The following is a 26845-nucleotide window of genomic DNA, read 5'->3' on the forward strand; positions in this document are numbered from 1 at the left end:
CTTGTTCAAGCTGTCACAACAGTTTGCAATTTTTAATCATTAAATTAAAACATGGATTAACAAGTGAAAAGAAAACTTAAACATACAAGATTATATTTACACAGTTGAAAGTAGTCCTTCAAATAGTTTGCAAAAGATGTCTGTTTAGTTAAACTCACAGCTAAATGCCCCTTTTCAGGCAACAGTCCCTATAGAATCTTACTCCATACAAAATCCAGTAATATTGCCACAATACATCCACTATTGCTATAGGGGAAATATTTCCCAAGGCTTCTCCTTCTCTCATTAAAGGAAATCCAAGGCTTATGACAAAACTTTGCTTTCTGGAACAGACAAACACAGAGGATGGTGAAGTTCACTTTGCTTCTATCCAGCTCTTTCCAAACACACCACATCCTTCAGGATACCACATGGCCACTCACTACTCCTCCAGCTTTCAATCTTTCCTTTAAATATGTTTTTTTCCTTTTCACATTAAATTCCATCGCTCTTAAAGTCCTTTGGAAATTTCCTTTCACAGAATATAAACATATTTCATGCTGTTTTTACTGCTATTACTTTTGGGTAAATATAAACTTAATACTTTGCTTTATTCATTTATGATCTTTGCCAGTTGTCCATATTCCCTCTGAAATACAACAGCTAAACTTCAACACACCCCTTAACTCCTAATGCAAATTTCTATTAATTTTGCCCCCTTGCATTGCATTTTAACTTTGTTCATCTCCCTTTCACATGCTTGTTTTTAGACCTAACCCCTTTTGATGATTTAAACCTTACAGTTGGCTGTCTTCAGTTTAATTTAGTTTGACACACATTCACACACACATACTCTGGGCACAATCTACCGGATGCGTCCACTAGAATCGGAGCAGGATGCTCGCAGCCATACCACCGAGTAGACCACCCCACGATTTGGGGATGCGGTTGAGACCAGATGGGATGCCCTGTTCCATCGAGGGGCTCGGAGGATCTGCCAGAGGGCAGTCTGTACCACCTGGGTGGAAGTGTCAACAACCGTCAGCTCGGGGAGCATCATCAGAAGGACCGGCACCCAGTGTCGTAAGAAGACCAATGACTTCCACTGGGCCGCAGGGGTGGGTTGGCATCACCCCCACCTCCCGCCCATTCCCACCCCCACATGCATGCGCCTGGCACAGTCCCCGGGAGTACCACACCGTGCCACGGCCCACCCATGTTCAGCAGTGGCATCCATGCTGGCCCCTCCCATATCCACCCACATACTCCCCACCCCCACGATGAACGAAGCATGTGCCAAACGATGATCCCTCTTGTTCCCGCAGGAGAGGTTGGCCTGCTACAGACTGGCAGCGGGATGCTAGACATCACGCTACAAGGAATGGGCCTTGGAGGTCGCAGGGGTGGCGGTAAATGAGATAAAAGTTGGCGTGCGGCGCAGAGGTAAGGATCCAACAGCCCTCACCCAGATGACCTGTCACACGTGAGTTGTTAATGCCATGCAGACTGACCCATCCTTCCACTGACCACAGGTCCATTCTCCCGCAGGATCTCCATCCGACATGCCGGCCCATCCTGGTTGGTCACCGCTGTGCACCTCCCCCCCCCCTCCTTCCATGAGAACATCTCGACACAGCTGTCATCCCCACCCTCCACCAGTGCAGAGAAACACACCTCGGTGGCGACGTTCGTGGCTAGGCTTCTGGGGCACATTCTGGTGAGTACCTCACAGTTGCTGATGCACATCAGGTGGAGGCAGCAGTCGCAGGTCTGCTAGATCCCAAGACCCAGCTGTGTTCCAGTCAGATGCTGAGCCTCTGGACCAGGTTTACCCGGAGCTGATGCGGTCGATAGGGGATGTCAGCGATATTCTAGCGGGTCCACAGCCGATTGACGGTGTCCCTGAGGCTACGGGTGCAGGAGATGGAGCCAGCAATGCATGGCAGCAAGGCCAACACTGCTAGGGTGGTGACCGCAGTGGAGGGCCTGGTGCACAATGTCAGCAGCATGAGTGGAGTTGTCCACGACAGGGCTCAGTTAGTGACAGCCATGGCTGAGGGTCTTGGCAGAATGTCCCAGTCACTGGGGAACATGTCTCAGTCCCAGCTGGATCTTGATGAGGCACTGTGGAGCATGTCCCAGTCTCAGCTAGGCATTGCCGAGGGATTCCAGAGCATGTCCCGGTCGCTGTGGGCGGTGTCCCCATCACAGGTGGGCATTGCTGGGGTGTTCCAGAGCATGTCCCAGTCACTGAGGAGCATCGGAGAGGGCAACAAATAACACCATGCTGCAGACATTGGGGAGCCACCAGGGCTGGCAGAGTTAGGTGACGGACGGGCAGCCAGTCTTCATCCAGTTGTCCCTCCATCTGAGGTGACCCTGGGATGACGGGGTGCTGGGTGGCAACTCGGAGCCACCCTATGGAATGGCGACAGCGGCCATCAGTTCCCCTGTGTTCCACCCTGTCAGAAAATGGCGCATCTCAGTGTCAGCATCTGGAACAGGGCAGTATAGCAGGGCATGTGCCGTCGGCAAGTGGGCTGTGGCCCACTGGCCCCAGGGCATCCTGAAGACCCCCCGCCAGGGGCATCGAAGGCTATGGATGTGGTAAACAGCAGGCTGCCTCCACCTCTGATATGCATCCTGGGGACACACCTAGACGCAGAGGTAGAGCATGGAAGGCTAAGCAGGTTGAGGATCGCTGAGAGGGCACTGGGGGAGAGGGGGATGGGGGGAGGGGGAGAAGGGGATGGGGGAAGGGGTGGGGGGGGGGGGGGTTGGAACAGGTGAGGCAGGTAAGCCTGCACCATCGGGGACTAGAGGCAGGAGGCAGGCGGGGACACATATGGACAGCATTCAAAACCGTCGCACCTGAGAAATATGACACCTCTGGCACTTTCTTCCACAATGCAGGCTGACCACCAATCACCTGCCCAGATCCCCGGGCATGGAGGTCCTGGCAGGGGCTGGGGTCGCATCTGTAATGGGTACACATGATCCAGGAGGTGGCATGGTGGCCCACGGGTGCTGAGTCACCCACTACGCTCACCCCCCCACAGCTCGCGGTGCACCTCCCCCACCAATGGCAGCCCATGCCGAACAAGGCTGACCTCCCACCCTGAGCATCGTGGCAGCAACCCCAGTGCCACCGGGTTCTTTGCCTGGGAGCGAAAATGGCTACTCACCTCCTCAGGTCCCCGCAGCAGCTATTCCGCCAGCTTCACGTTTTTAAAAAAGGTATTCTAATCGGCGCCACATGACCACTTGCTGGGAAGCTATTAGATATGGGGGGCGTCATTCTCCGACCCCCCGCCGGGTCGGAGAATGGCCGTAGGCCGCCGTGAATCCCGCCCCCGCCCCCGCCGAAGTCTCCGGTACCGGAGGTTGGGCGGGGGCGGGAATCGGGCCGCGCCGGTTTGCGGGACCCCCCGCTGGATTCTCCGGCCCGGATGGGCCGAAGTCCCGCCCAGAAATTGCCTGTCCCGCCGGCGTAAATCAAAGCTGGTATTTACCGGCAGGACCAGGCGGCGTGGGCGGACTCCGGGGTCCTGGGGGGGGGGGCGCGGGGTGATCTGACCCCGGGGGGGGGGGGGGGGCCCACATGGTGGCCTGGCCCACGATCGGGGCCCACCGATCCGTGGGCGGGCCTGTGCCGTGGGGGCACTCTTTCCCTTCCGCCTCCGCTACGGCCTCCACCATGGCGGAGGCGGAAGAGACTCTTCCCACTGCGCATGCGCGGGAAACTGACAGCGGCCGCTGATGCTCCCGCGCATGCGCCGGAAAACTGTCAGCGGCCGCTGACGCTCCCGCGCATGCGCCGCATTTCTGCGCCAGCTGGCGGGGCAACAAACGCCGTTTCCGCCAGCTGGCGGGGCGGAAATCCCTCCGGCGTCGGCCTAGCCCCTCAATGTTGGGGCTAGGCCGCCAAAGATGCGGAGCATTCCGCACCTTTGGGCCGGCGCGATGCCCGTCTGATTGGCGCCGTGTTTGGCGCCAGTCGGCGGACATTGCGCCATTGGGGGAAAATTTCGCCCGGGGTCTTTCCCATTCATTGTATGGAGATTGGCTTTAAGTGGTGATTATTGGTTTTTCGCCACGCTAAGGTGGGTTCCTGATTTCAGCAACGGGAACAGACTGATTAGACTCCAAACAGGTCAGCTCCCGGAATAGTTCTCGATCTTGGCCTCTCCCATGATCTAACGGCTGTGTCACACCCTTTCTCAGGCGCAACACAGCCATTAAATCGGCCCAGTGACTAAGTGTGGTTAGATAGCAGTGGGGAACTCGGCGACAGAGCGGGGAGTAACTCCCTGCCAAACCTGCCTGAAATGACACTTAGAAACTTTTCCATCAGATCGCGGCCCTTGCTTTACAATATACCACAGAGATATTGGGAAAGTGTGACATTGCTTTAGTGGCCATTGAAGCTCCCACCCAGAGTACATTCTGTGCCCTTGCCACCCTCAGTGCTTTTTCCAAGTGCTACTGATTCATCAGCTGTGGGTTGGGTGGGCGGTGGTAATTAGCAGGAGGTTTTCAGGCCCAGGTTTGACCGGATGCCATGAGACTTCATGGGGTCCAAAGTCAATGTTGAGAATGCCGAGGGAAACCTTCTCCTACGTATACTACTGTGCTGCCACCTCTGGCCATGGTGGTGTCTGGGACATTGTCTGTAAGGTATGACTCAGTGAGTATGACTATGTCAGGATGCTGTTTGACTTGTTTGTGGGGCAACTCTCCCAATTCTGACTCAAACCTCCAAACTATTAGTGAGGAGAACTTTACTGGGTCAATTGGGCAGGGTGTCCCATTTCGAAGCCTAGGTTGAAGCTTGGTCCTCTACTTGGTTTTATTCCTTTCCAACTTTTCTGCAGCAGTTTTATACAACTGGGTAGCTTACTTGGTCATTTCAGGTAAGGGTCAACTACGTTACTGTGAGTCTGGGGTCACATGTGGACCAGACAGGATCAGAATTGCAGATTTCCTTCCCTAAAGGACATTAATGAATCCTTGTGAGGAGGTCACCTTGTTATTTAATGTAACACTGTAGATGAGTAAAATAATCTAATAGTGTTATGAGTCAATGTAATAAAGTTTTGGTGGTACATAAAATTACTCTGGATCAGAGTTATTTATTGACAACAGAGAGAGAGAGGGGGTGGGGGGTGGGATGCCTTAATGTTCGAATGCCAATAATTAAAGGCTGGGGAGGGTCATTTTTAAGTGGGTCCTCATGATGAATTGACGTGAATTCTTTCTTTTGTACAACCAGATCCGAGTTGGCATACACTCTGGACCGGTTTTGGCTGGAGTGGTTGGTGATAAGATGCCCAGATACTGTCTATTTGGTGACACAGTTAATACTGCCTCAAGGATGGAGAGCCACGGAGTGCCAGGCAAAATCCATCTCAGTCCGACAGCAAACAGGTAGCGAACTCTACTCGTACTCAGTTCATCTGAGACACTTATCCATGCCGTTGTCACTTCCAGAGTTGAGTATTCCAATGCTATCCTGCTTTCTGCCATTTTGAACCTGTCAAAACTCTGCTGCCCATATTTTAACTCACACCGAGTTCTGTTCAACCATTGCCCTTGGTGTTCGCTGACCTCCAATGTTCCTGTTCTGACAACATCTCCACTTTAAGATGCTCATGCTTGTTTTCGAATCCCTCGCTGGCCCTATCTCTGTAATTACATCCAGCTGTGTTACCCTCTGCGATCTCTGCGCTCCTCTAACTCTGGAATTCATTTTTTTTAAAAAGAATCTTTCATGGGATGTGTGCGTTGCTGGCAAGGCCAACATTTGTTGCCCATTTCTAATTGCTCAGCGGCTTGTTCAGCTTTTTCAGAAGGTAGTTAAGAGTCAACCACATTGTTGTGGATCTGGAGTCACATGTGGGCCACCAGACCAGGTAAGGACAGATGTTCCCTTGCGTAAAGGGCATTAGTGAACCGGATGGCTTTTTATGACAATCGATGAGAGTTTCACCATTACTGAGATTAGTTTTTATATTCCAGATTTATTAATTGAATTTAAATTTCACCAGCTGCCACGGTAGTATTTGAACGCGTAACCACAGGCCATTAGTCTGGGCCTCTGGATTACTAGTCAGGTGGCATTACTATTAAACCACCATCTCCTTTCCGTGCACATCCCAGATTTTCATAGCACTGCCATTGGATGCTGTGTTCTGTAATTCTCTCCTTAAGCCTCTCTATCCTTCTCTCCTCCTTTAAAATGTACATTAAAACCTATCCATTGGAAACCCACTGACTCCCACAGATACATTGACTACTGCTCTTCATTACCCACATCTTGTAAGGACTCCATCCCATTCTCCCAGTTCCTATGCCTCTGCCGCATCTGTTCTGATGATACCACTTTCCAAAACGGTGCTGCCAACTTGTATTCCTTCTTCCTCAATCGCAGTTTCCCACCCACTGTGGCCGACAGGACTCTCAATCGTGTCCGACCCATCTCCACACCTCTGCTCTCACCCCTTCCTCTCCCTCCCAGAACCAGGATAGGGTCCCCCTTGTCCTCACTTTTCACCCCACCAGCCTCCGCATTCAAAGAATCATCCTCCACCAGTTCCGCAAACTCCAGCATGATGCCACCACCAAACACACCTTCCCCTCACTCCACCTGTCACTTTTTCGCAGGGACCGTTCCCTCCGGGATACCCTGTCCACTCCTCCATCACCCCCAACAACTCACCCTCTTTCCACGGCACCTTCCCATGCAATCGGAGGTGTAACACCAGCCCCTTTACCTCCTCCCTGTCATCATCAAGGGTCTAAACATTCTTTTCAGGTGAGGCAGCACTTCAGATGCCCCACCTTCAATCTGGTCTATTGCATTCGCTGCTCCCAAATACTCTACGTTGGAGAGATCAAACGCAGACTGGGTGACCGCTTTGCAGAACACATTTGGTCCATCAGCAAGCAGGGCCAGACCTTCCTGTCTCTTGACATTTCAATTCACTGCCCTGCTCTCATGTCCACATGTCTGTCTTTGGCTTGCTGCAATGTTCCAGTGAAGCCCAGTGCAAACTGGAGGAACAGCACCTCATCTTCGGATTAGCCACATTATAGCCTTCCGGACTTAACACTGAGTTCAACAACTTCAAACTGTGAACTCTCTCCCCCACCTTCACCCCATTTCGAATTTGTCTCAATTTATTTTCATATCTCCCATTCATCTGTTTTATCCTCACCATTATCCCTCTCTCCCACCCCACTTGGGTCATCTGTTCCCTGTTTCTGTTGTCCTTTGACACATTTCTTACCTTTGTTATGCCCTTCACACATTCTAATCTCTTTATTCTAATCTAAGGCAACCATCTTAGCCTTAATCACCCCCATTTGCATCCCCTTTGTCCTTCACCGCAACATCTTTCTCAATCTCCACCTATTGCTGGGCCCTTATCCAGCCCCACCACTCCTCCCCCCCCCACAACGGTATAAACCTGACCCTACTTCCAGTTCTCTCCAGCTTTGATAAAGAGCCATCCAGACTCGTAACGTTAGCTCCCTTCTCTCGCCACAGATGCTGTCCGACCTGCTGAGATTGTCCAGTATTTTACTTTTATGTTCTGATTAAAACCAAACACTTTGGCCACGTGTTTGGTCACCTTCTTAATATTTCCTTACATGATACCATTAGATAGTTGGGTTTAAGACATGTGGACAAGATACTCTGCACCTGTCTTGTACTAAAGCTGACTTGGGGTGCCTGGATTGTGAAGACTGCACAATGGAGATTGGTGAATTCTCCAACTCAGGCACTCTCTCTCGGTCCTTCCCACCCCAAAAATAACTTTGGTTGGAATGGACCCATTATTTGCGTGAAGTATGTTTTAAGACTGAGTTGAATTGTCAAGATCGAGCATTTCTACTACGCACAAATTGCAGTTGCATTTCCTAATTACTAAAGTGACATGTCAAAAGCACTTTAAAGATATCCTGAGGTTGTGAAAGGCAGTAAATGAATGATGTTTGGGCAAAGACTACAGCCTCTAAATAAAAGCATACTTGAACAAAATCATACTCTCCTCATACAGGGCCCTACAAAACAAAGGCTTTGAAATAGTGGAGAGGGGACCAATCACGGTGAAAGGTAAAGGGAATATGATCACCTACTTCCTTGTTCAGAACCTGCATGCCACTGAAGATGACATCATGGGGTTACCACCAATGAGCGATGAAGGAGATCCCAACCAATGCAATGGTGGCAGCAAGGTGAACTCTGAGCAGAGTAAGCAGAACGGTGAGTCTTACTAGACGGAGATAACAACTCTGACAATTATACCGCATTGTTTGCAACCCGATTCAAAGGTAGTAATTGCAGTTAGCACTGTCAAGGTATAAGTAGTGTTTCATAGTTAGGTAAAAAATAAACAGAAAAGTGCCAGTGATAGAGGCCATGTTAGAAAAGGTTTAATGCACTAATAGTTTCATTTTTTATTAATTTACCTGAGCCCTGCCATGTAACTATCCTCTACTCGCTGCAGGTTGCAGGGGAAATCATCTTCATTTTAATTGTGAGATGTTGCTGTAGTTTTGACCAGGATTTTGTTTGCTCCAGTTTATAGATACACATTTATTTTTTTATTAAATATTTTATTGAAAATTTTTGGTCAACCAACACAGTACATTGTGCATCCTTTACACAATATTATAACAACACAAATAACAATGACCTATTTTATAAACAAAAAAAAACAAAAAAAATGAATAAATAATAAATAACAAAAATGAAAACTAGCCCTAATTGGCAACTGCCTTGTCACAAGTAACACTCTCCAAAAATATAATTTAACAGTCCAATATATAATTATCTGTAGCAACGACCTATACATACTATACAGTATATATTAACAACCCTGAGAGTCCTTCTGGTTCCTCCTCCCCCCCCGTCCCCCCCCACCCCCGATCCTGGGCTGCTGCTGCTGCCTTCTTTTTCCCATTCCGTCTATCTTTCTGCGAGGTATTCGACGAACGGTTGCCACCGCCTGGTGAACCCTTGAGCCGACCCCCTTAGGACGAACTTAATCCGCTCTAGCTTTATAAACCGCGCCATGTCATTTATCCAGGTCTCCACCCCCGGGGGCTTGGCTTCTTTCCACATTAGCAATATCCTGCGCCGGGCTACTAGGGACGCAAAGGCCAAAACATCGGCCTCTCTCGCCTCCTGCACTCCCGGCTCTTGTGCAACCCCAAATATAGCCAACCCCCAGCTTGGTTCGACCCGGACTCCTACTACTTTTGAAAGCACCTTTGTCACCCCCATCCAAAACCCCTGTAGTGCCGGGCATGACCAAAACATATGGGTATGATTCGCTGGGCTTCTCGAGCACCTCGCACACCTATCCTCCACCCCAAAAAATTTACTGAGCCGTGCTCCAGTCATATGTGCCCTGTGTAATACCTTAAACTGAATCAGGCTTAGCCTGGCACACGAGGACGACGAGTTTACCCTGCTTAGGGCATTTGCCCACAGCCCCTCCTCGATCTCCTCCCCCAGCTCTTCTTCCCATTTCTCTTTTAGTTCATCTACCATAGTCTCCCCTTCGTCCCTCATTTCCCTATATATATCTGACACCTTACCATCCCCCACCCATGTCTTTGAGATCACTCTGTCCTGCACCTCTTGTGTCGGGAGCTGCGGGAATTCCCTCACCTGTTGCCTCGCAAAAGCCCTCAGTTGCATATACCTGAATGCATTCCCTTGGGGCAACCCATATTTCTCGGTCAGCGCTCCCAGACTCGCGAACTTCCCATCCACAAACAGACCTTTCAGTTGCGTTATTCCTGCTCTTTGCCACATTCCATATCCCCCATCCATTCCCCCCGGGGCAAACCTATGGTTGTTTCTTATCGGGGACCCCCCCCAAGGCTCCAGTCTTTCCCCTATGCCGTCTCCACTGTCCCCAAATCTTCAGTGTAGCCACCACCACCGGGCTTGTGGTGTAGTTCCTCGGTGAGAACGGCAATGGGGCTGTCACCATAGCCTGTAGGCTAGTCCCCCTACAGGACGCCCTCTTTAATCTCTTCCACGCCGCTCCCTCCTCCTCTCCCATCCACTTACTCACCATTGAAATATTAGCGGCCCAATAATACTCACTTAGGCTCGGTAGTGCCAGCCCCCCCCCTATCCCTGCTACGCTGTAAGAATCCCTTCCTCACTCTCGGGATCTTCCCGGCCCACACAAAACCCATGATGCTCTTTTCAATCCTTTTAAAAAAAGCCTTCGTGATCACCACCGGGAGGCACTGAAACACAAAGAGGAATCTCGGGAGGACCACCATCTTAACCGCCTGCACCCTCCCTGCCATTGACAGGGATACCATATCCCATCTCTTGAAATCCTCCTCCATCTGTTCCACCAACCGCGTTAAATTTAACCTATGCAATGTGCCCCAATTCTTAGCTATCTTGATCCCCAGGTAACGAAAGTCCCTTGTTACCTTCCTCAACGGTAGGTCCTCTATTTCTCTACTCTGCTCCCCTGGATGCACCACAAACAACTCACTTTTCCCCATGTTCAATTTATACCCTGAAAAATCCCCAAACTCTCCAAGTATCCGCATTATTTCTGGCATCCCCTCCGCCGGGTCCGCCACGTATAGTAGCAAATCGTCCGCATACAAAGATACCCGGTGCTCTTCTCCTCCCCTAAGTACTCCCCTCCACTTCTTGGAACCCCTCAACGCTATCGCCAGGGGCTCAATCGCCAGTGCAAACAATAATGGGGACAGAGGGCATCCCTGCCTTGTCCCTCTATGGAGCCGAAAATATGCAGATCCCCGTCCATTCGTGACCACGCTCGCCACTGGGGCCCTATACAACAGCTGCACCCATCTAACATACCCCTCTCCAAAACCAAATCTCCTCAACACCTCCCACAAATAATCCCACTCCACTCTATCAAATGCTTTCTCGGCATCCATCGCCACTACTATCTCCATTTCTCCCTCTGGTGGGGCCATCATCATTACCCTTAACAACCTCCGTATATTCGTGTTCAGCTGTCTCCCCTTCACAAACCCAGTTTGGTCCCCGTGGACCACCCCCGGGACACATTCCTCTATTCTCATTGCCATTACCTTGGCCAGGACCTTGGCATCTACATTTAGGAGGGAAATAGGTCTATAGGACCCCCAATGCGGGTCCTTTTCCTTCTTTAAGAGAAGCGATATCGTTGCTTCAGACATAGTCGGGGGCAGTTGTCCCCTTTCCTTTGCCTCATTAAAGGTCCTCGTCAGTACCGGGGCGAGCAAGTCCACATATTTTCTATAGAATTCGACTGGGAATCCATCCGGTCCCGGGGCCTTTCCCGCCTGCATGCTCCGAATTCCTTTCACCACTTCTTCTACCTCGATCTGTGCTCCCAGTCCCACCCTTTCCTGCTCTTCCACCTTGGGAAATTCCAGCCGATCCAAGAAGCCCATCATTCTCTCCCTCCCATCCGGGGGTTGAGCTTCATATAATTTTTTATAAAATGTCTTGAACACTCCATTCACTCTCTCCGCTCCCCGCTCCATCTCTCCTTCCTCATCCCTCACTCCCCCTATTTCCCTCGCTGCTCCCCTTTTCCTCAATTGGTGTGCCAGCAACCTGCTCGCCTTCTCCCCATATTCGTACTGTACACCCTGTGCCTTCCTCCATTGTGCCTCTGCAGTGCCTGTAGTCAGCAAGTCAAATTCTACATGTAGCCTTTGCCTTTCCCTGTACAGTCCCTCCTCCGGTGCTTCCGCATATTGTCTGTCCACCCTCAAAGGTTCTTGCAGCAACCGCTCCCGTTCCTTACTCTCCTGCTTCCCTTTATGTGCCCTTATTGATATCAGCTCCCCTCTAACCACCGCCTTCAACGCCTCCCAGACCACTCCCACCTGGACCTCCCCATTATCATTGAGTTCCAAGTACTTTTCAATGCACCCCCTCACCCTTAGACACACACCCTCATCTGCCATTAGTCCCATGTCCATTCTCCAGGGTGGGCGCCCTCCTGTTTCCTCCCCTATCTCCAAGTCCACCCAGTGTGGAGCGTGATCCGAAATGGCTATAGCCGTATACTCCGTTCCCCTCACCTTCGGGATCAATGCCCTACCCAGCACAAAAAAGTCTATTCGCGAGTAGACTTTATGGACATAGGAGAAAAACGAGAACTCCTTACTCCTAGGTCTGCTAAATCTCCACGGGTCTACACCTCCCATCTGCTCCATAAAATCTTTAAGTACCTTGGCTGCTGCCGGCCTCCTTCCAGTCCTGGACTTCGACCTATCCAGCCCTGGTTCCAACACCGTATTAAAATCTCCCCCCATTATCAGCTTTCCCATCTCTAGGTCCGGAATGCGTCCTAGCATCCGCCTCATAAAATTGGCATCATCCCAGTTCGGGGCATATACGTTTACCAAAACCACCGTCTCCCCCTGTAGTTTGCCACTCACCATCACGTATCTGCCCCCGCTATCCGCCACTATAGTCTTTGCCTCGAACATTACCCGCTTCCCCACTAATATAGCCACCCCCCTGTTTTTCGCATCTAGCCCCGAATGGAACACCTGCCCCACCCATCCTTTGCGTAGCCTAACCTGGTCTATCAGTTTCAGGTGCGTTTCCTGTAACATAACCACATCTGCCTTAAGTTTCTTAAGGTGTGCGAGTACCCGTGCCCTCTTTATCGGCCCGTTCAGCCCTCTCACGTTCCACGTGATCAGCCGAGTTGGGGGGCTTCCCCCTTGTCGATTAGCCATCACCTTTTTCCAGCTCCTCACCCGGTTCCCACGCAGCTGTATCTCCCCCAGGCGGTGCCCCCCCCGCCCATCCTCTCCCATACCAGCTCCCCCCTCTCCCCAGCAGCAGCAACCCAGTAATTCCCCCCTCCCCCCCCCCCCCCCCCCCCGCTAGATCCCCCGCTAGCGTAATTACTCCCCCCATGTTGCTCCCAGAAGTCAGCAAACTCTGGCTGACCTCGGCTTCCCCCCGTGACCTCGGCTCGCACCGTGCGACGCCCCCTCCTTCCTGCTTCTCTCTTCCCGCCATGATTATCATAGCGCGGGAACCAAGCCCGCGCTTCTCCCTTGGCCCCGCCCCCAATGGCCAACGCCCCATCTCCTCCACCTCCCCTCCTCCCCCCATCACCACCTGTGGGAGAGAGAAAAGTTACCATATCGCAGGATTAGTACATAAAACCCCTCTTTGCCCCCCACATTCGCCCCACCACTTTGTTCGAACGTTCTTTTTAATAACCCGCTCATTCCAGTTTTTCTTCCACAATAAAAGTCCACGCTTCATCCGCCGTCTCAAAGTAGTGGTGCCTCCCTCGATATGTGACCCACAGTCTTGCCGGTTGCAGCATTCCAAATTTTATCTTCTTTTTATGAAGCACCGCCTTGGCCCGATTAAAGCTCGCCCTCCTTCTCGCCACCTCCGCACTCCAGTCTTGATAAACGCGGATCACCGCGTTCTCCCATTTACTGTTCCGAGTTTTCTTCGCCCATCTAAGGACCATTTCTCTATCCTTAAAACGGAGGAATCTCACCACTATGGCTCTGGGAATTTCTCCTGCTCTCGGTCCTCGCGCCATTACTCGGTATGCTCCCTCCACCTCCAACGGACCCGCCGGGGCCTCCGCTCCCATTAACGAGTGCAGCATAGTGCTCACATATGCCCCGACGTCCGCTCCCTCCACACCTTCAGGAAGACCAAGAATCCTCAGGTTGTTCCTCCTTGCGTTGTTTTCCAGTGCCTCCAACCTTTCCACACATCGTTTCTGATGTGCCTCCTGCGTCTCCGTCTTCACCACCAGGCCCTGTATATCGTCCTCATTCTCGGCTGCCTTTGCCTTCACGACCCGAAGCTCCCGCTCCTGGGTCTTTTGTTCCTCCTTTAGCCCTTCGATCGCCTGTAGTATCGGGGCCAACAGCTCTTTCTTCATTTCCTTTTTGATCTCTTCCACACAGCGTTTCAAGAACTCTTGTTGTTCAGGGCCCCATGTTAAACTGCCACCTTCCGACGCCATCTTGGTTTTTGCTTGCCTTCCTTGCCGCCGTTCTAAAGGATCCACTGCAATCTGGCCATTCTCTCCTCCTTTTTCCATCCGTATCCAGGGGGGATTCCCTTCTGGTTTACCGCACAGTGTTTTTAGCCGTCAAAATTGCCGTTGGGGCTCCTATCAAGAGCCCAAAAGTCCGTTTCACAGGGAGCTGCCGAAACATGCGACTCAGCTGGTCATCGCCGCACCCGGAAGTCGACATAGATACACATTTAAAGTAGACTCTGTAGACTGTTGGAATGTGCTGCATGAATAGACTCTGTCTGTTTACTAAATAGACTGTAAATAGACTCCACTGTAAAATAGACTGTCTGCTGTGAGTTCTGCTGTAGGTACCAGCCCACTTGGAACTCATCGGCTGCCTTAGAAGTTTACATTCACTTTTTCAAAACAGCCATATTAAAAGATGTATTTGCCTGACCTGACTGCAAATATCGATAATTTTGATTAAGGTTTCCCTTTACTGATCAGTTTTCCCCCCACTTTTTTAATTTCACACTATCTCGCACCAGCAGCAAAGTTGTGGATAGGTTATTGTCAGTGTTATTCCAGGAGGTAACATGTCGGTCTCGATTTTCACTGCAACGTTCCTTCTCCAGTTCTCTGTCTGGCCTGACCCTCAGCGTCGGCAACTGGGGCTAGGAGGCAGGTCCTGAATTCACCCTATTTGGTGCAATGGGGATCAAATATAGATAGGTTAGGTGAATGGGCCAAAATTTGGGAGTTGGAGTTTAACTTGGATAAGTGTGAGGTTATCCATTTTGGTCAGAAAAATGGAAAGGCAGCTTATTATCTAAATGGAAAGAAACTTTGGTGCAGAGGGATCTGCCTGTCTTCATGCATGAATCATACTCTCCACAGAAAACTAGTATGCAGGTACAGCAGGAAATAAGGAAAGCAAATGGAATTTTAACCTTTATAGCTAAAAGACTAGAGAATAAAAGTGGAGAGGTTTTGCTGTGACTCAACAAGGCATTGGTGAGGCCGTACCTGGAGCAGTGTGTACAATTTTGGACCTCTTATTTATGGAAGGATGTAATTGCATTAGAGGCAGTTCAGAGGAGGTTCGCTAGATTGATTCCAGAGGTGAGGGGTTTGTCTTATGAAGAGAGATTGAGACTTTAGGCATATACTCTCTGGAGTTTAGAAGAATGAGAGGTGATCTAATTGAGGTACATAGGATGATAAAAGGTATTGACAAAGTAGACGCAGGGCAGATGTTGTCTCTTGTGGGGCAATCTAGAATGAGAGGTCATAGTTTTAGGATAAGATTTAAATCAGAGATGAGAAGAAATTATTTCTCTCAAAGGATCATGTATCTGTGGAATTCACTACCCCAGAGTGTGGTGAATGCCAGGACATTGAGTAAGTTTAAGGAGATAGACAGATTTTTAATTAGTGATGGGTTAAGGGTTATGGAGAACAGGCAGGAAAGTGGAGTTGAGGCCGTGATGAGGTCAGCCATGATTGTATTAAATGATGGAGCAGGCTCGAGGGGCTGAATTGCCTACAGCTCCTAGTTCCTTTGTTATGTAAACCCTGGTCTGTTGGCGCAAATATGTTTCACACTGGCCTTCCTGCCCCACCCCACCCCCCAGGAGTCCCAGCTGCTGTGGTAACATACACTTTTACATGGAGAGTAATGGAAGTGGCTTTAATTTCTATCCATCTCACAGCTGACCAGGATACTCTCCCACTCTTACCACCAACCATTGGGGTATGTTGGGAGGATTGGCCACGTTATGACTTCATCAACTCCTCGACTCCATCAAGTCCTGAAGGAGGGACTTGAACTCAGAGCCTTTGACTCAGAGGCAGGGACAGTACCCACTGAACTACAAGGCCTAATCTGCCTGTCATTATCAGGGAAGTCAAAGCCCTGTGAAGGTAATAGGAGCTCCTTGACAGTTAGGTTGGGTCTGGTTGAAGCCTGCACCGTGCAGATTTCACAGGCACAATGGAAGAGAGGACACCAAACAAAGTTTAAGTATTCAGTTATTAGGGCAGCACAGTGGCGCAGTGGGTAGCACTGCAGCCTCACGGCGCTGAGGTCCCAGGTTTGATCCCGGCTCTGGGTCCCTGTCCGTGTGGAGTTTGCACATTCTCCCAGTGTCTGCGTGGGTTTCGCCCCCACAACCCAAAGATGTGCAGGGTAGGTGGATTGGCCACGCTAAATTGCCCCTTAATTAGAAAAATGAATTGGGTACTCTAAATTTATTTTAAAAAAGGATTCAGTTATTTCTGTGAGCTATTGAGGAGCATTAATGGACTTCTATAATCCCACAAAAATAATCTAGTCTGCTGCTGTCCCGGGACCTCACGACAGAACGTTTTCAGATACCAAACTGGTAATTCATCGGCCTTGAAACATTCCTTTGAGAAGAATCATTGACTAAACGGGCGTTTAACAGCCAAAAGAGACTGTGCGATATTTCGAAGGAATGTGTTGACGCATCCAGATGCAATTCTTCTGTCTGTCTTTCTAGCACCATTCAGAAGTCATGATTAACATCTTTGTTTAAAGAGAAGACAACATAATTTTCTGTAACACTTAACAGATTTGCTAATAATATGGTACAATATAATTTCAACCAATGATTGTTATTTATTATCAATAAGTTAACCAGTTACCTGCCAGAGGAAAGCTTGAAATATTGAGATAAAAGAAAACATTTAGTGGTCTTGATTCACCAGTGAATGAGTAACTGAGGTGAAATATTAATTGCACGTGGATCATGGTCTAATCATAGGATTACGGCAGATCATCAAATCGTTACTGAATAGATAGCTCTTCTTCAATTTACAGAACAAAACAACAGTGAAGATCAAGATCACAAGCCTGTTGTTAGCATGAAGTATGCTGATAGTAAGCAGACACCCACAGGTAAATCTTCTGGTAAATTGTCGGCGGAGAAGAGAACACTGAGGGGCGACCTGATTGAGGTGTACAAGATTATGAGGGGCATGGACACGATGGATAGGGAGCAGCTGTACCCCTTAGTTGAAGAGTCAGTTACGAGGGGACAAAAGTTCAAGGTGAGGGGCAGGAGGTTTAGGGGAATTTGAGGAAAAACCTTTTTATCCAGAGGGTGGTGACGGTCTGGAATGCACTGACTGAGAGGGTGGTAGAGGCAGGTTGCCTCACATCCTTTAAAAAGTTCCTGGATGAGTACTTGGCACGTCATAACATTCAAGACTATGGGCCAATTGCTGGCAAATGGGATTAGGCAGGTAGGTCAGGTGTATTTCATGTGTCGGTACAGATCTAATTCCTGACTGTCTTATTCTGTGATTCTGTGAATACCATAAGGCCATAGTTAAGACCTAAGCTTATCCTATTGTTCAGCCAGAGAAACCAATCAAATTGATGTTCTTAGAGGAGCTTTAATATTCCAGTATTGTGATAACAGCTGCAGAGAAAAAAAGGAATGAGATACACATTGAAGAAAACAAAAAGCTAATCATTCAAGTCATGAGGACGTCCTATTAAGAAACGTCACCATTTGGAGATCTACCTTGAAGATGTAATTACTGCAAACAATACACCGTGAAGAAAGACAAAAGGAATGGGCCTGAATAAGAGCGAAGTGTTCCAGTGGGAAACCTAGAATCTGACAGATTGCCAATTGATCATTCTTCCACAGAACAATATACCTGAAGTGTGCCCCCTGCAGGTGGCTTGCGGTCGGCTGTGTGAGGTGGAAAGTGACCCTTCGATTCTTCATGAATTCAAAACTTGGCCATTTTGATTAATGTTGACGTAGAAGACTAGACAATGAATCCTATTTCAACAATCAAACCTCCTGAACACTGTCTCATTCAGAGAGATACTCAGTAATACTGCAGAAAGGAAAAAGGATGGTCACATGGCTGGATGAGATTAAGATTTGAACTTCAGATCAGAGTCAAACAGGACACCAGCAAGACTATACACTGCTTAAGTTCGCAGGTGACACGAACATTGGTGGTGTGGCAAAAGTCTTAGATTACAGGACGATATACACGGGCTGGTTAGATGGTCAGATGGAATTTAACCCTGAAATGTGTGAGATAATGCATTTTGGGAGACCTAACAAGGCAAGGGAATATACAATGAATGGTATAACTCTAGGAAGTACAGAGGATCAGAGAGACCTTGGTGTGCAGGTTCACAAATCCATGTAGCAGCAGGACAGGTATATAAGGAGGTTGAGAAGCCATATGGGATGCTTGTCTTTGTTAGCTGAGGCACAGAATATGATGGAGCTGTATAAAACGCTGGTTAGGCCACAGGTGGATTGCTGTGTGCAGTTTTGGTTGCCACACTATAGGAAATCATTACACTAGAGAAGGTGCAGAGGAGATTCACCAGGATGTTGCCTGGGCTGCAGCCTTTCAGCTATGAAGAGACACTGGATAGGCTTGGGTTGTATTCCTTGGAACAGAGAAGGCTGAATGGGGGGACCTGATTGAGGTGTATGAAATTGTGAGAGGCATAGAAAGAGTGGATAGGAAGGAACATATCCCCTTAGCGGAGGGGTAAATAACCAGGAGGCATGGATTTAAGGTGAGGAGCAGAAGGTTTATTGGGGGTGTGAGGAAAACAGTTTCACCCAGAGGACACAGACACAATGGGCTGAAGGGCCTCTTTCCGTGCTGTAAAAACTCTTATGACTCAATGCTGGTTTCAGCTTGACAGAGCAGATATTGAGAAGATGTGAAATCAGCGGCTGAGTTCAGGACTTCCAGTGGAAGCTGAGAGGAGTGCATTGATTAGTTTGGATACTAAACTAATTACTTTCCTGAAAAAGTGAAGACATGTCATGCATGCAAGGATATCATGTTCCTAACTTTCAAGAGACAGACTTCAGTTAAGGCAGACTTTTGAAAATAGACTTTAAAAAATGGCCCAAATTGCTGCCCAAGATAGCGAACCAGTGTCAAGGGACGAATGCTTGTAATTTCTGCACAAAAAATAATTTCATGTCTGACTCTACTTCTGGAAAGTTCTCAAATGCAAATTGATTTCCCAGGTTAAAATTGATCACCCTTATTGAATTTAAATAGGCAATGATTACCAGATGTGCCAGGGCCATGAGGAGGGACTATCAAATAAAAAGCCATCAGTCAAGCTAATCGTAGCTGGTACAATGATGGCAATCATTCCCCCATTGTGTACCAATCACCAATTACCGTGGGCAATGGGAGGCATTGAAATATGCCATCATGTGACTGAAGCTGGCTAGGCATGGCGGATCCTATCAACTCCTAAGGGAACCTAGCAGGTCAGCCTACAAACTAAAAGGACAAGAGAGACCATCGTCCAGCAAGAAGAACAGAATCCTGCCTAATAACTAGTCAAGCTAGGCAATGAGAGAGAGGGTCTCATTTGTTTTCTCCTCCACAAAACTTGGTCGCAAATTCGCCTAGAGACCCAGAGGCTTCAATCTCCCATTAATCTAAAGAACCACAAACAGAACCCATCCAGGCTTGTTACACGTGCATTTTGTAAATTTGGACACGTGATTTACCTCAGCTAATTAACCTAAACGCATGCTCTGCCTCTGGAACTAATTTTCACATGTGCGTGCATGAGGAAGTGAGCCTGTTTCATTGGGTTTACATTTTGGGCTGTTGTGTGAACAAATGTTATCCTTTCTTTTGATTTAAATTTACCCATAAACCTGTTTTATGTTTATTACTCTAAATCACTACCAAATAGGATTTAAAATATTCCTGAAACACACCTTGTTGCGGACAACCGAGAAGTGAGGCCATCTCTTCCTGTCCATCACAAGTTTTACTTGAGCAAGGTGTCCCTGCAGGTCAACCAGAAGGAGAGGGCTGGGGGGGGGGGATGATGATGGCGCCTTGGTGCCAAATAGAATGCTAGCAGCAAATATTTAAATGGACTGAAGCTTACTGAAGGGAGGATGAGAGTCCGGTCAGCAGAGAATTGGAATAAATGGATCTTAAGGTTGAAAAGGCATTACCAAGGCCGCTAACAACTGGGGGCAGGACTGAGATAATCTAAAATAAAGGCAATTTGAGATCCTTGCAAAGGGGGAAGGGTTATATCAATGTATGTTGTTGTTGTTTCTTGATATTGAAATTAAATTTTAAATGTGTGTTCTCATAGCTGCCATCTAGCAAATCATTGACATTTGTTTTATAAAGAACATATATTGTAGTCTCACATCTCTATTTTAGACTAATTTCCATTCTTCAGTTCGCAGACTGATCAGCAGCTCTCCCCTGCATTGCCCACTTTTTAAATATAATGTACTTATTTGAATAAATTAATGATATACATCTCGCACTTTGGGAATTAAATAGATCAGTAATACACAATGACTATGGATGGTGAACCAATTCAGTACGCACAGCACGCGAGCACTGGTTTCCTTTTTGAATATATAGTTTGATGAGGTTACTCTATTAATATCAACTCTTTTTATTATGAAGATAGGGAAATCAACAGATCCCAGAGTAACAAGTGCCCTGGGAGCATAGTTATCTCCAGGGAAGAAGGTGGAGCAGAGTCAAGACCGGACCTGAATAATAAGGAGACTCTCCATAACGAAAATGGAAAATCAGAGTTTTGTATCTTATTGTAAACAGAGTGCTGTGTGCACCCAACTCGAGCAGCACATTAATTTGTTGTGTTTTCACCTTGAACCCTGATGAAACAAAAACAATTAAGTTCATTTGGAATGTTTTTTTGGACCAAGTTTCCCTCAGAAACCTTTTGGTTGCATTTCACCAAATAATTTTAAAATATTCATAAATTTCCACAACATTGCATCCTCCCAAGGTCCTTAGGTCTTTTTACTCTTGCAAATGTGTCATGGATAGGTAAAATAATAAATACTGAAGTTTAGTAAGGAGGTTTTGGAAGAGCAGAGCAAGGAACGGAATTGTTATGGAATTGTCCCTGCATTGCACTGTTGATCAATTGCTTCCAGGCATGCTAGGAATATTCAAACCAATGGTTTCTTGTGTAGTTCTCATTATTTCTTCACTAATCTGTCACGCCTCATTTCCTGTACTCGTGTAACAATCCAGACTGCATAGTTTGGAGAGTAGCAATGTATCAGATTAAGGTTCAACTGGCAGGCAGTCAGAGGTAAACAGTCATTCATGCTCCCAAAATCACAACCTTCTTGAAACATGCCTTAGTTCTTGCACTTCATGATATGTTGAACCTTCCCACTCACCCCATGAATTGTCCTCTCAATACCTCTCCAGCAATATGCCTTTGCATTCAGATTCCAGCTCCAATACCATGTGGTGCCTTCTGAGCTTACTGTTGGAATTAATAGAATAGTGAGGAGCAGTTTCAGGCTGTGATATTTTAATATTCATTCTTCGTATGTAGGCACATCTGGCAAGCCCATCGTTTAGCACTGCTGCCTCACATCGCCAGGGACCCGGGTTCCATTCTGACCTTGGGTGACTGTCTGTGTGTAGTTTGCATATTCTCCCTGTGTCTACGTGGGTTTCCTTTGGGTGCTCCGGTTTCCTCCCACAGTCCAAAGATGTGCAGGTTAAGTTGATTGGCCATGCTAAAGTTGCCCCTAAGTGTCCAAAAGTTAGGTGAGATAGGGTGGTGGATTGGGCCTAGGTAGTGTGCTCTTTCAAAGGGTCGGTGCAGACTTGATGGGCCGAATGGCCCCCTTCTGCACTGTAGGGATTCTAAGATCTAAGATAATTTATTATCCATTCCTCATTCCCCCATCCAGCCTGCGAGGACACTCAGTGGTCAGTTAAGAGTCTCACCCACATTATTGTGGTGCTGAAGTCGCATATATGACTGACTGGGTAAGGACAGTTGGCTTGTTTCCACAAAGGGTTTTAATGATAATTTAATAGCTTCAAGATCATTTTTAGCTGGTAACTTTTTTTTCTTTAAACTGAGTTCAAATTCTCAAACTTCAATCCAGCGCTGTCCAAGACTTCTTCAGGGACCTTTCTGTAATAGACAATAAATCCTTTCTTGTTCCTATGTTTTGCACCATTTCCCCATGAGCCTTGCTCTTTTTTTCCCATCTATTAGTGCCTTGTGCTGTCTAACTTTGCACTAATCACCGTAAGGGGCGAGAACAGTTCCTTGAGGTATGCATAAACTGTAAACACATTCCAAACGGGCAGGTGTAACTTACAACACACAGAAAATCTTCCACCTAACATTTTCCCAAAAGAAAGACCTCACGTTAGTCTTAGACTAACCTTTTACAAGAGTACAGCTATGGACTATTCGGCCCCTCAAACATGTTAATTCAGTTGGATAACGGCTAATCCATACCTCGAATCCATTTACCCATCATTTCTTCAGTTTCTGTAGCACCCTTACCTAACACAAATCTATCAATCTCAGTCTTGAAAATTTCTGGTGACCAAGTGACTATTGATGAAATATCGAAGTGTAGTTCTGGCCCAATATGTTCTCCCCTTCTCTCTGATCCATCCTTGCCCAACAAATGCTTGTCTCTGGGTAGGAGTTTGTGAGGGATAGAGTGGGACTGTGAGATACAAGTATAGGCACTGCTGGACACTGTGGCATCTATTTCTTTGTCTCATACCAAATTGAGAGGAGGACAGGAGAAGGAGAGGTTTGGAGGGGCTCCTAAGTAGCCAATCACATGTCACTTTCACTAGAAGGCAGTAGAATGTTTCATGATACAGAATTAATAAATAATGCAATTAAAACATCACAACAAGCTGTGACCAGCACATACCCTCCTACTTGCTCATTCCCAAAACCCTTCAAAATAGATTCCCTCATCAGAAAGTGCAGTGTTTTTCATTCGTGGAGATCACATATTTGGGTGAGGTTTGCCACTTGTAACCGGTATCTTTCTGCTGCCCTGGGCTACCTTGACCTAGATAAAGGGAGGAAGGGACTGAGGGAGAAAGGAATTGCATTTATTTAGCACTTTTCATGACCACTGGACGTCTGAAAGCATATTTACGGCTGATGAAGTACAAGAGCCAAACCTACTGAATCGTAATGGGGCGGTGACGGAATTTGTCCAAGAAGGCTGTGAGGAAATGACAGTCCACACAAGGCTCATGTGAATGAATGTGAGAGAAGGAATGTGAGAGGTGGAAAGGGTGCCATGCATGGGCATATTGTAAACCAGTCGCATACTTCAGCACTATATATCAGAGGTTATTCTCATTGGCAAACATGATTAGTGCAGCCTATTCTGAAGTAGCATGATAATTCCTGATGAAAGGTGATTGGCTATGCGGTGAGTTGGTTTAATTGGCAATCAAAACCCTGGCCATTAGCCACCAATCGGTCAGCGATTTTTTTGGGATCCCCCTATCTGACAGTCCCTGCACAAACAGTTTCACATAAAGGCTCTGTACCCTCGGGTGAACATATGCTCCTCAATTTATCAAGTATAGTGCCTGGATGAGGTACTGTGTCTCTGAGCAAACAATTCACCAGAAGAGTCCGGACTTCACAAAATTTTGCCCCAATATGCTAATTTTTAGTTTTGTATGTTAGAATATGTTGAATATATAAGTGAGTTATGTGGTGTGTAAGTTGGCCTGGAAAAAGACGTCTACTCAATTTCAATGATAATAAATATATTATCGAGAGAAATACCCAGAATGTTTCTGTTATTGTCATTATCAGTTATAACATAGATGGTACAGCCATAGCTACAATGGACATGGAACACACTCAAAAGTCAAGATTCCGGGCAGGATTGTCCGGTTCCCCAGCCGTGTGTTTCTCGCGGCACACCATTCGCTGGCAGTGGGATTCTATCCTCCCGTTGCTTGCCAATGGGATTTCCCATTGTTACTACCCCACGTCACCGGGAACCCCACGGGTGGGGGTGCGGTGCTGGCGGGTAAAGTGAATGGAACCGACCGGAGAATTCAGGTCTCAGTGTCACCTCAGTGTAAGGTGAAAATGGTGTTAAAGAGGTGACATTGCTGCTTTAACAATTATCTTCAAAAGGATTTTCCATAGCTCCAACAAACCCGGACAGAAACATTTGTATTCTGGTCGCTGAGCCAGTTAGTATTTCCTATTCTGAGTAGAGGGTGACATCTATAAAAGAAAGTCTAGGTGCACTAAACATAAAGCTGCTCTCAAATTGCATTATCATCTTTTTTCTGCTTCTGCTTTGGATTCCACCAAAATATTTATGAATGAAACAGCAATTTTTTGCATTGTTGAGCCAACACAGGCTGTACTGTTTAGTCAGGACAGTGTTGTTGTATTATTTATAAATGGTATCTGAATGTAAGAATATGTAAGGAACTGCAGTAGGCCCTTCAATCCATCAGGTCTAAATGGCTGATCTTATACTTCAATTCCACCTTCCTGCACCACCTTTATATCTCTTAATTTCTCTTCATACCACAAAATCTATCAATCTCGTGAATATACTCAACTGTGGAGCATCCAATGTTCACTGGGATAAAGGATTCCAAAGACTCAAAACCCTTTAATTCGAGAAATGTATCCTTATCTCAGTCCTAAATGGCTGACCTCTTATTCTGAGACTGTGTCTTCATGTTTTCGATTCCCTCGCCATTTCTCCGGCTGTTTGCTGGCGGCGGGATTTTCTGGTCCTGTTGGCAGCGCACCCCCGCACACGTGTTTCCCAGAGGTGTGGGTGGCTTCAATGGGAATTCCCATTGACAACTGCAGGAGCAGAGAATCTTGCCGGCAGCAAACAGCGCGCCGTCTCAAATTGCTGAGAAACACATGGCTGGGAGCCTGGAAAATCCCACCCATTATCTACCCTGTCAAGCCCTTTAAAAATGTTAGATGTTGCAATTCGATCACCTCTCATTCTTTTATACTTTGGGGAATGTGGGCCTAGTTTATTCAATCTCTCCGTAAAACAATCCCTTCATCCCAGGAAGCAGTCAAGTGAACCTTCATTACACTCCCTCGAGGACAAGTATGTCTTTATTTAGGTGAGGACACTAAACCTGTGCACAGGGCTCCAGGTATGGGTTCACTAATGCGCTGTATAGTTGTAGTAGGACCTTTTTACTCCTACACTCCCAAGATCTTTACAACAAAATGACAGCATACCATCACCTTCCAAACCCACGACCACTACCATCTAGGACAGAGCAGCAGATACCTAGGAACCCCACCACCTGGAGGTTCCCCTCCAAGTCACCCATCACTCCGACTTGGAAATATATCACCGTTCCTTTACTGTCGCTGGGTCAAAATCCTGGAACTCCCTCCCTAACAGCACAGTGGGTGTACCTACACCTCAAGGACTGCAGCGGTTCAAGAAGGCAATTCACCAGCACCTTCAGAAGGGCAACTAGGGATGGACAATAAATGCTGGCCTAACCAACGAGGCCCACATCCTGTAAATTAATTTTTAAAAATTGTTTGTTGTACCTGCATGTTGACACAGTGATTCATGTACTATGACATCCAGATCCCTCCCAATACGTATGTCCACCATCCAAAAATCTACTTTAAAATTTTTTTCAGACCAACTAGCTTCACACTTCACTACATTGTATTCCATCTTCTTCTTCACTAAGCCAAACTGGTGATATCCCCCTGCAACCTCCTTGTGCTCTCACTTAACTTCATCTTGTCAGCAAACCTGGATGCGTTACAAGCTGTGATCTTGGGGAAGATCCAGCCATCGTGTTGCGTCCATCGTGGAGCCGGGCACAACAGGTGAATCGCGCGAGAGACCCAAATCGGGCTCCGTGCTAGTGGGCAGGCCGATCGGGAGTTACCTGAACCGCTCCACCTGGTGCAATCCGGATCTCGCCCTGACTGGACTCCTGGGAGTCAACAGCCGCACCTGGGAGAATTCGCCTGGACACTGTTTAGCACTGGTTTCCACAAACTTGGTTCAGGCTTGATGGCACCATAGGGGGTCCCGCATGCCATTAGAGACCCCCCAAGTGGTGATGGACAAGGCAGGGTGGTACTCTGCCACTCCCCCTGTATGGCTGGGTGCCCAGGTTCCAGTTTGGCACTGCCAGGGGTTGGGCCTGGGTGGTGGTGGTGGGGGGTTGGGGGGAGGGGGGGGGGGGTTGGAGCCTTATCCATTGGAGGGAGTAAGGATTGGTTCTAGTGGCCATCTAAGTGTCCAGAAAGTCGGGGGGGGGGTTGGCCTGAAAAGGGGGTGTGCAGCAATCGAGGCTGCCATTGAATATGATGCTCCAATCAGCTCGCCAGCAGGAAATCGACTAAAATGTGGTCTCGGTGGGAAGAAACTCCCCGAAGCCCCAAAAAACCAACAAAGTGCCAGTGAATAGCGGGGTGAATCCTGGTACTGCAGCCCCCTAGAAACACGCTGCCAAACTGGGCCGAAAGCGGACTTTCACTATTTTCCGCTGAGTCGCGCCTCTCATCTCAGTTGGTTCGTAAATAGTTGAGGCCCAATTATGTAACAGTAATTATATGCATATTTGATTTTAGTTTGTATTGTACAACAATTAAAAATATAGACTGCTTACATTTGTTTTGCCCACTGTGCTGTGCAACCTATATTTCCTGTTCTGGCTACATTGCTATGCTCCCACCAGGATTTTAGTTAAGAATATAATCTCCCTACTATACGCTTCCTCATTTCCTCAGTTACTTATCTTTTGCATCCAAATGGATGGTGAGGATACCTGTCCGTTAGGCTGTTAATTCCATTGGCAGCTAGCTAATTCCCACTGCCCTGACAGGAGAACTCTCAGCTGAGGTGCTTCCATTGCTTGGAACTCACTGATCTCATTGTGTCTGGGGGAAGGGAGCAATTACTGCAATGGGAAAGGTGGGCCCAAGGCACAACAACCATTAGGCCTGATTCCCACCCGAC

The 26845-nt window shown here is 47.7% G+C and overlaps 1 protein-coding gene across 1 annotated transcript in view; it reads left to right on the plus strand.

The window, feature by feature from the left end:
• The window catches only part of LOC140428883 (guanylate cyclase soluble subunit beta-2-like), a 107582-nt gene extending 86947 nt beyond the window's left edge, over nucleotides 1-20635 (plus strand). The window contains exons 15-18 of the mRNA XM_072515530.1: nucleotides 5252-5406; nucleotides 8043-8248; nucleotides 16846-16923; nucleotides 20484-20635. Coding sequence (XP_072371631.1) covers nucleotides 5252-5406; nucleotides 8043-8248; nucleotides 16846-16923; nucleotides 20484-20635 — 591 coding nt within the window. The remainder of the gene's footprint in view (nucleotides 1-5251; nucleotides 5407-8042; nucleotides 8249-16845; nucleotides 16924-20483) is intronic.
• Nucleotides 20636-26845: the final 6210 nt, after the last annotated feature.

The sequence above is a fragment of the Scyliorhinus torazame genome, chromosome 8 (genome assembly GCF_047496885.1).
Source record: "Scyliorhinus torazame isolate Kashiwa2021f chromosome 8, sScyTor2.1, whole genome shotgun sequence".
Classification (NCBI taxonomy): domain Eukaryota; kingdom Metazoa; phylum Chordata; class Chondrichthyes; order Carcharhiniformes; family Scyliorhinidae; genus Scyliorhinus; species Scyliorhinus torazame.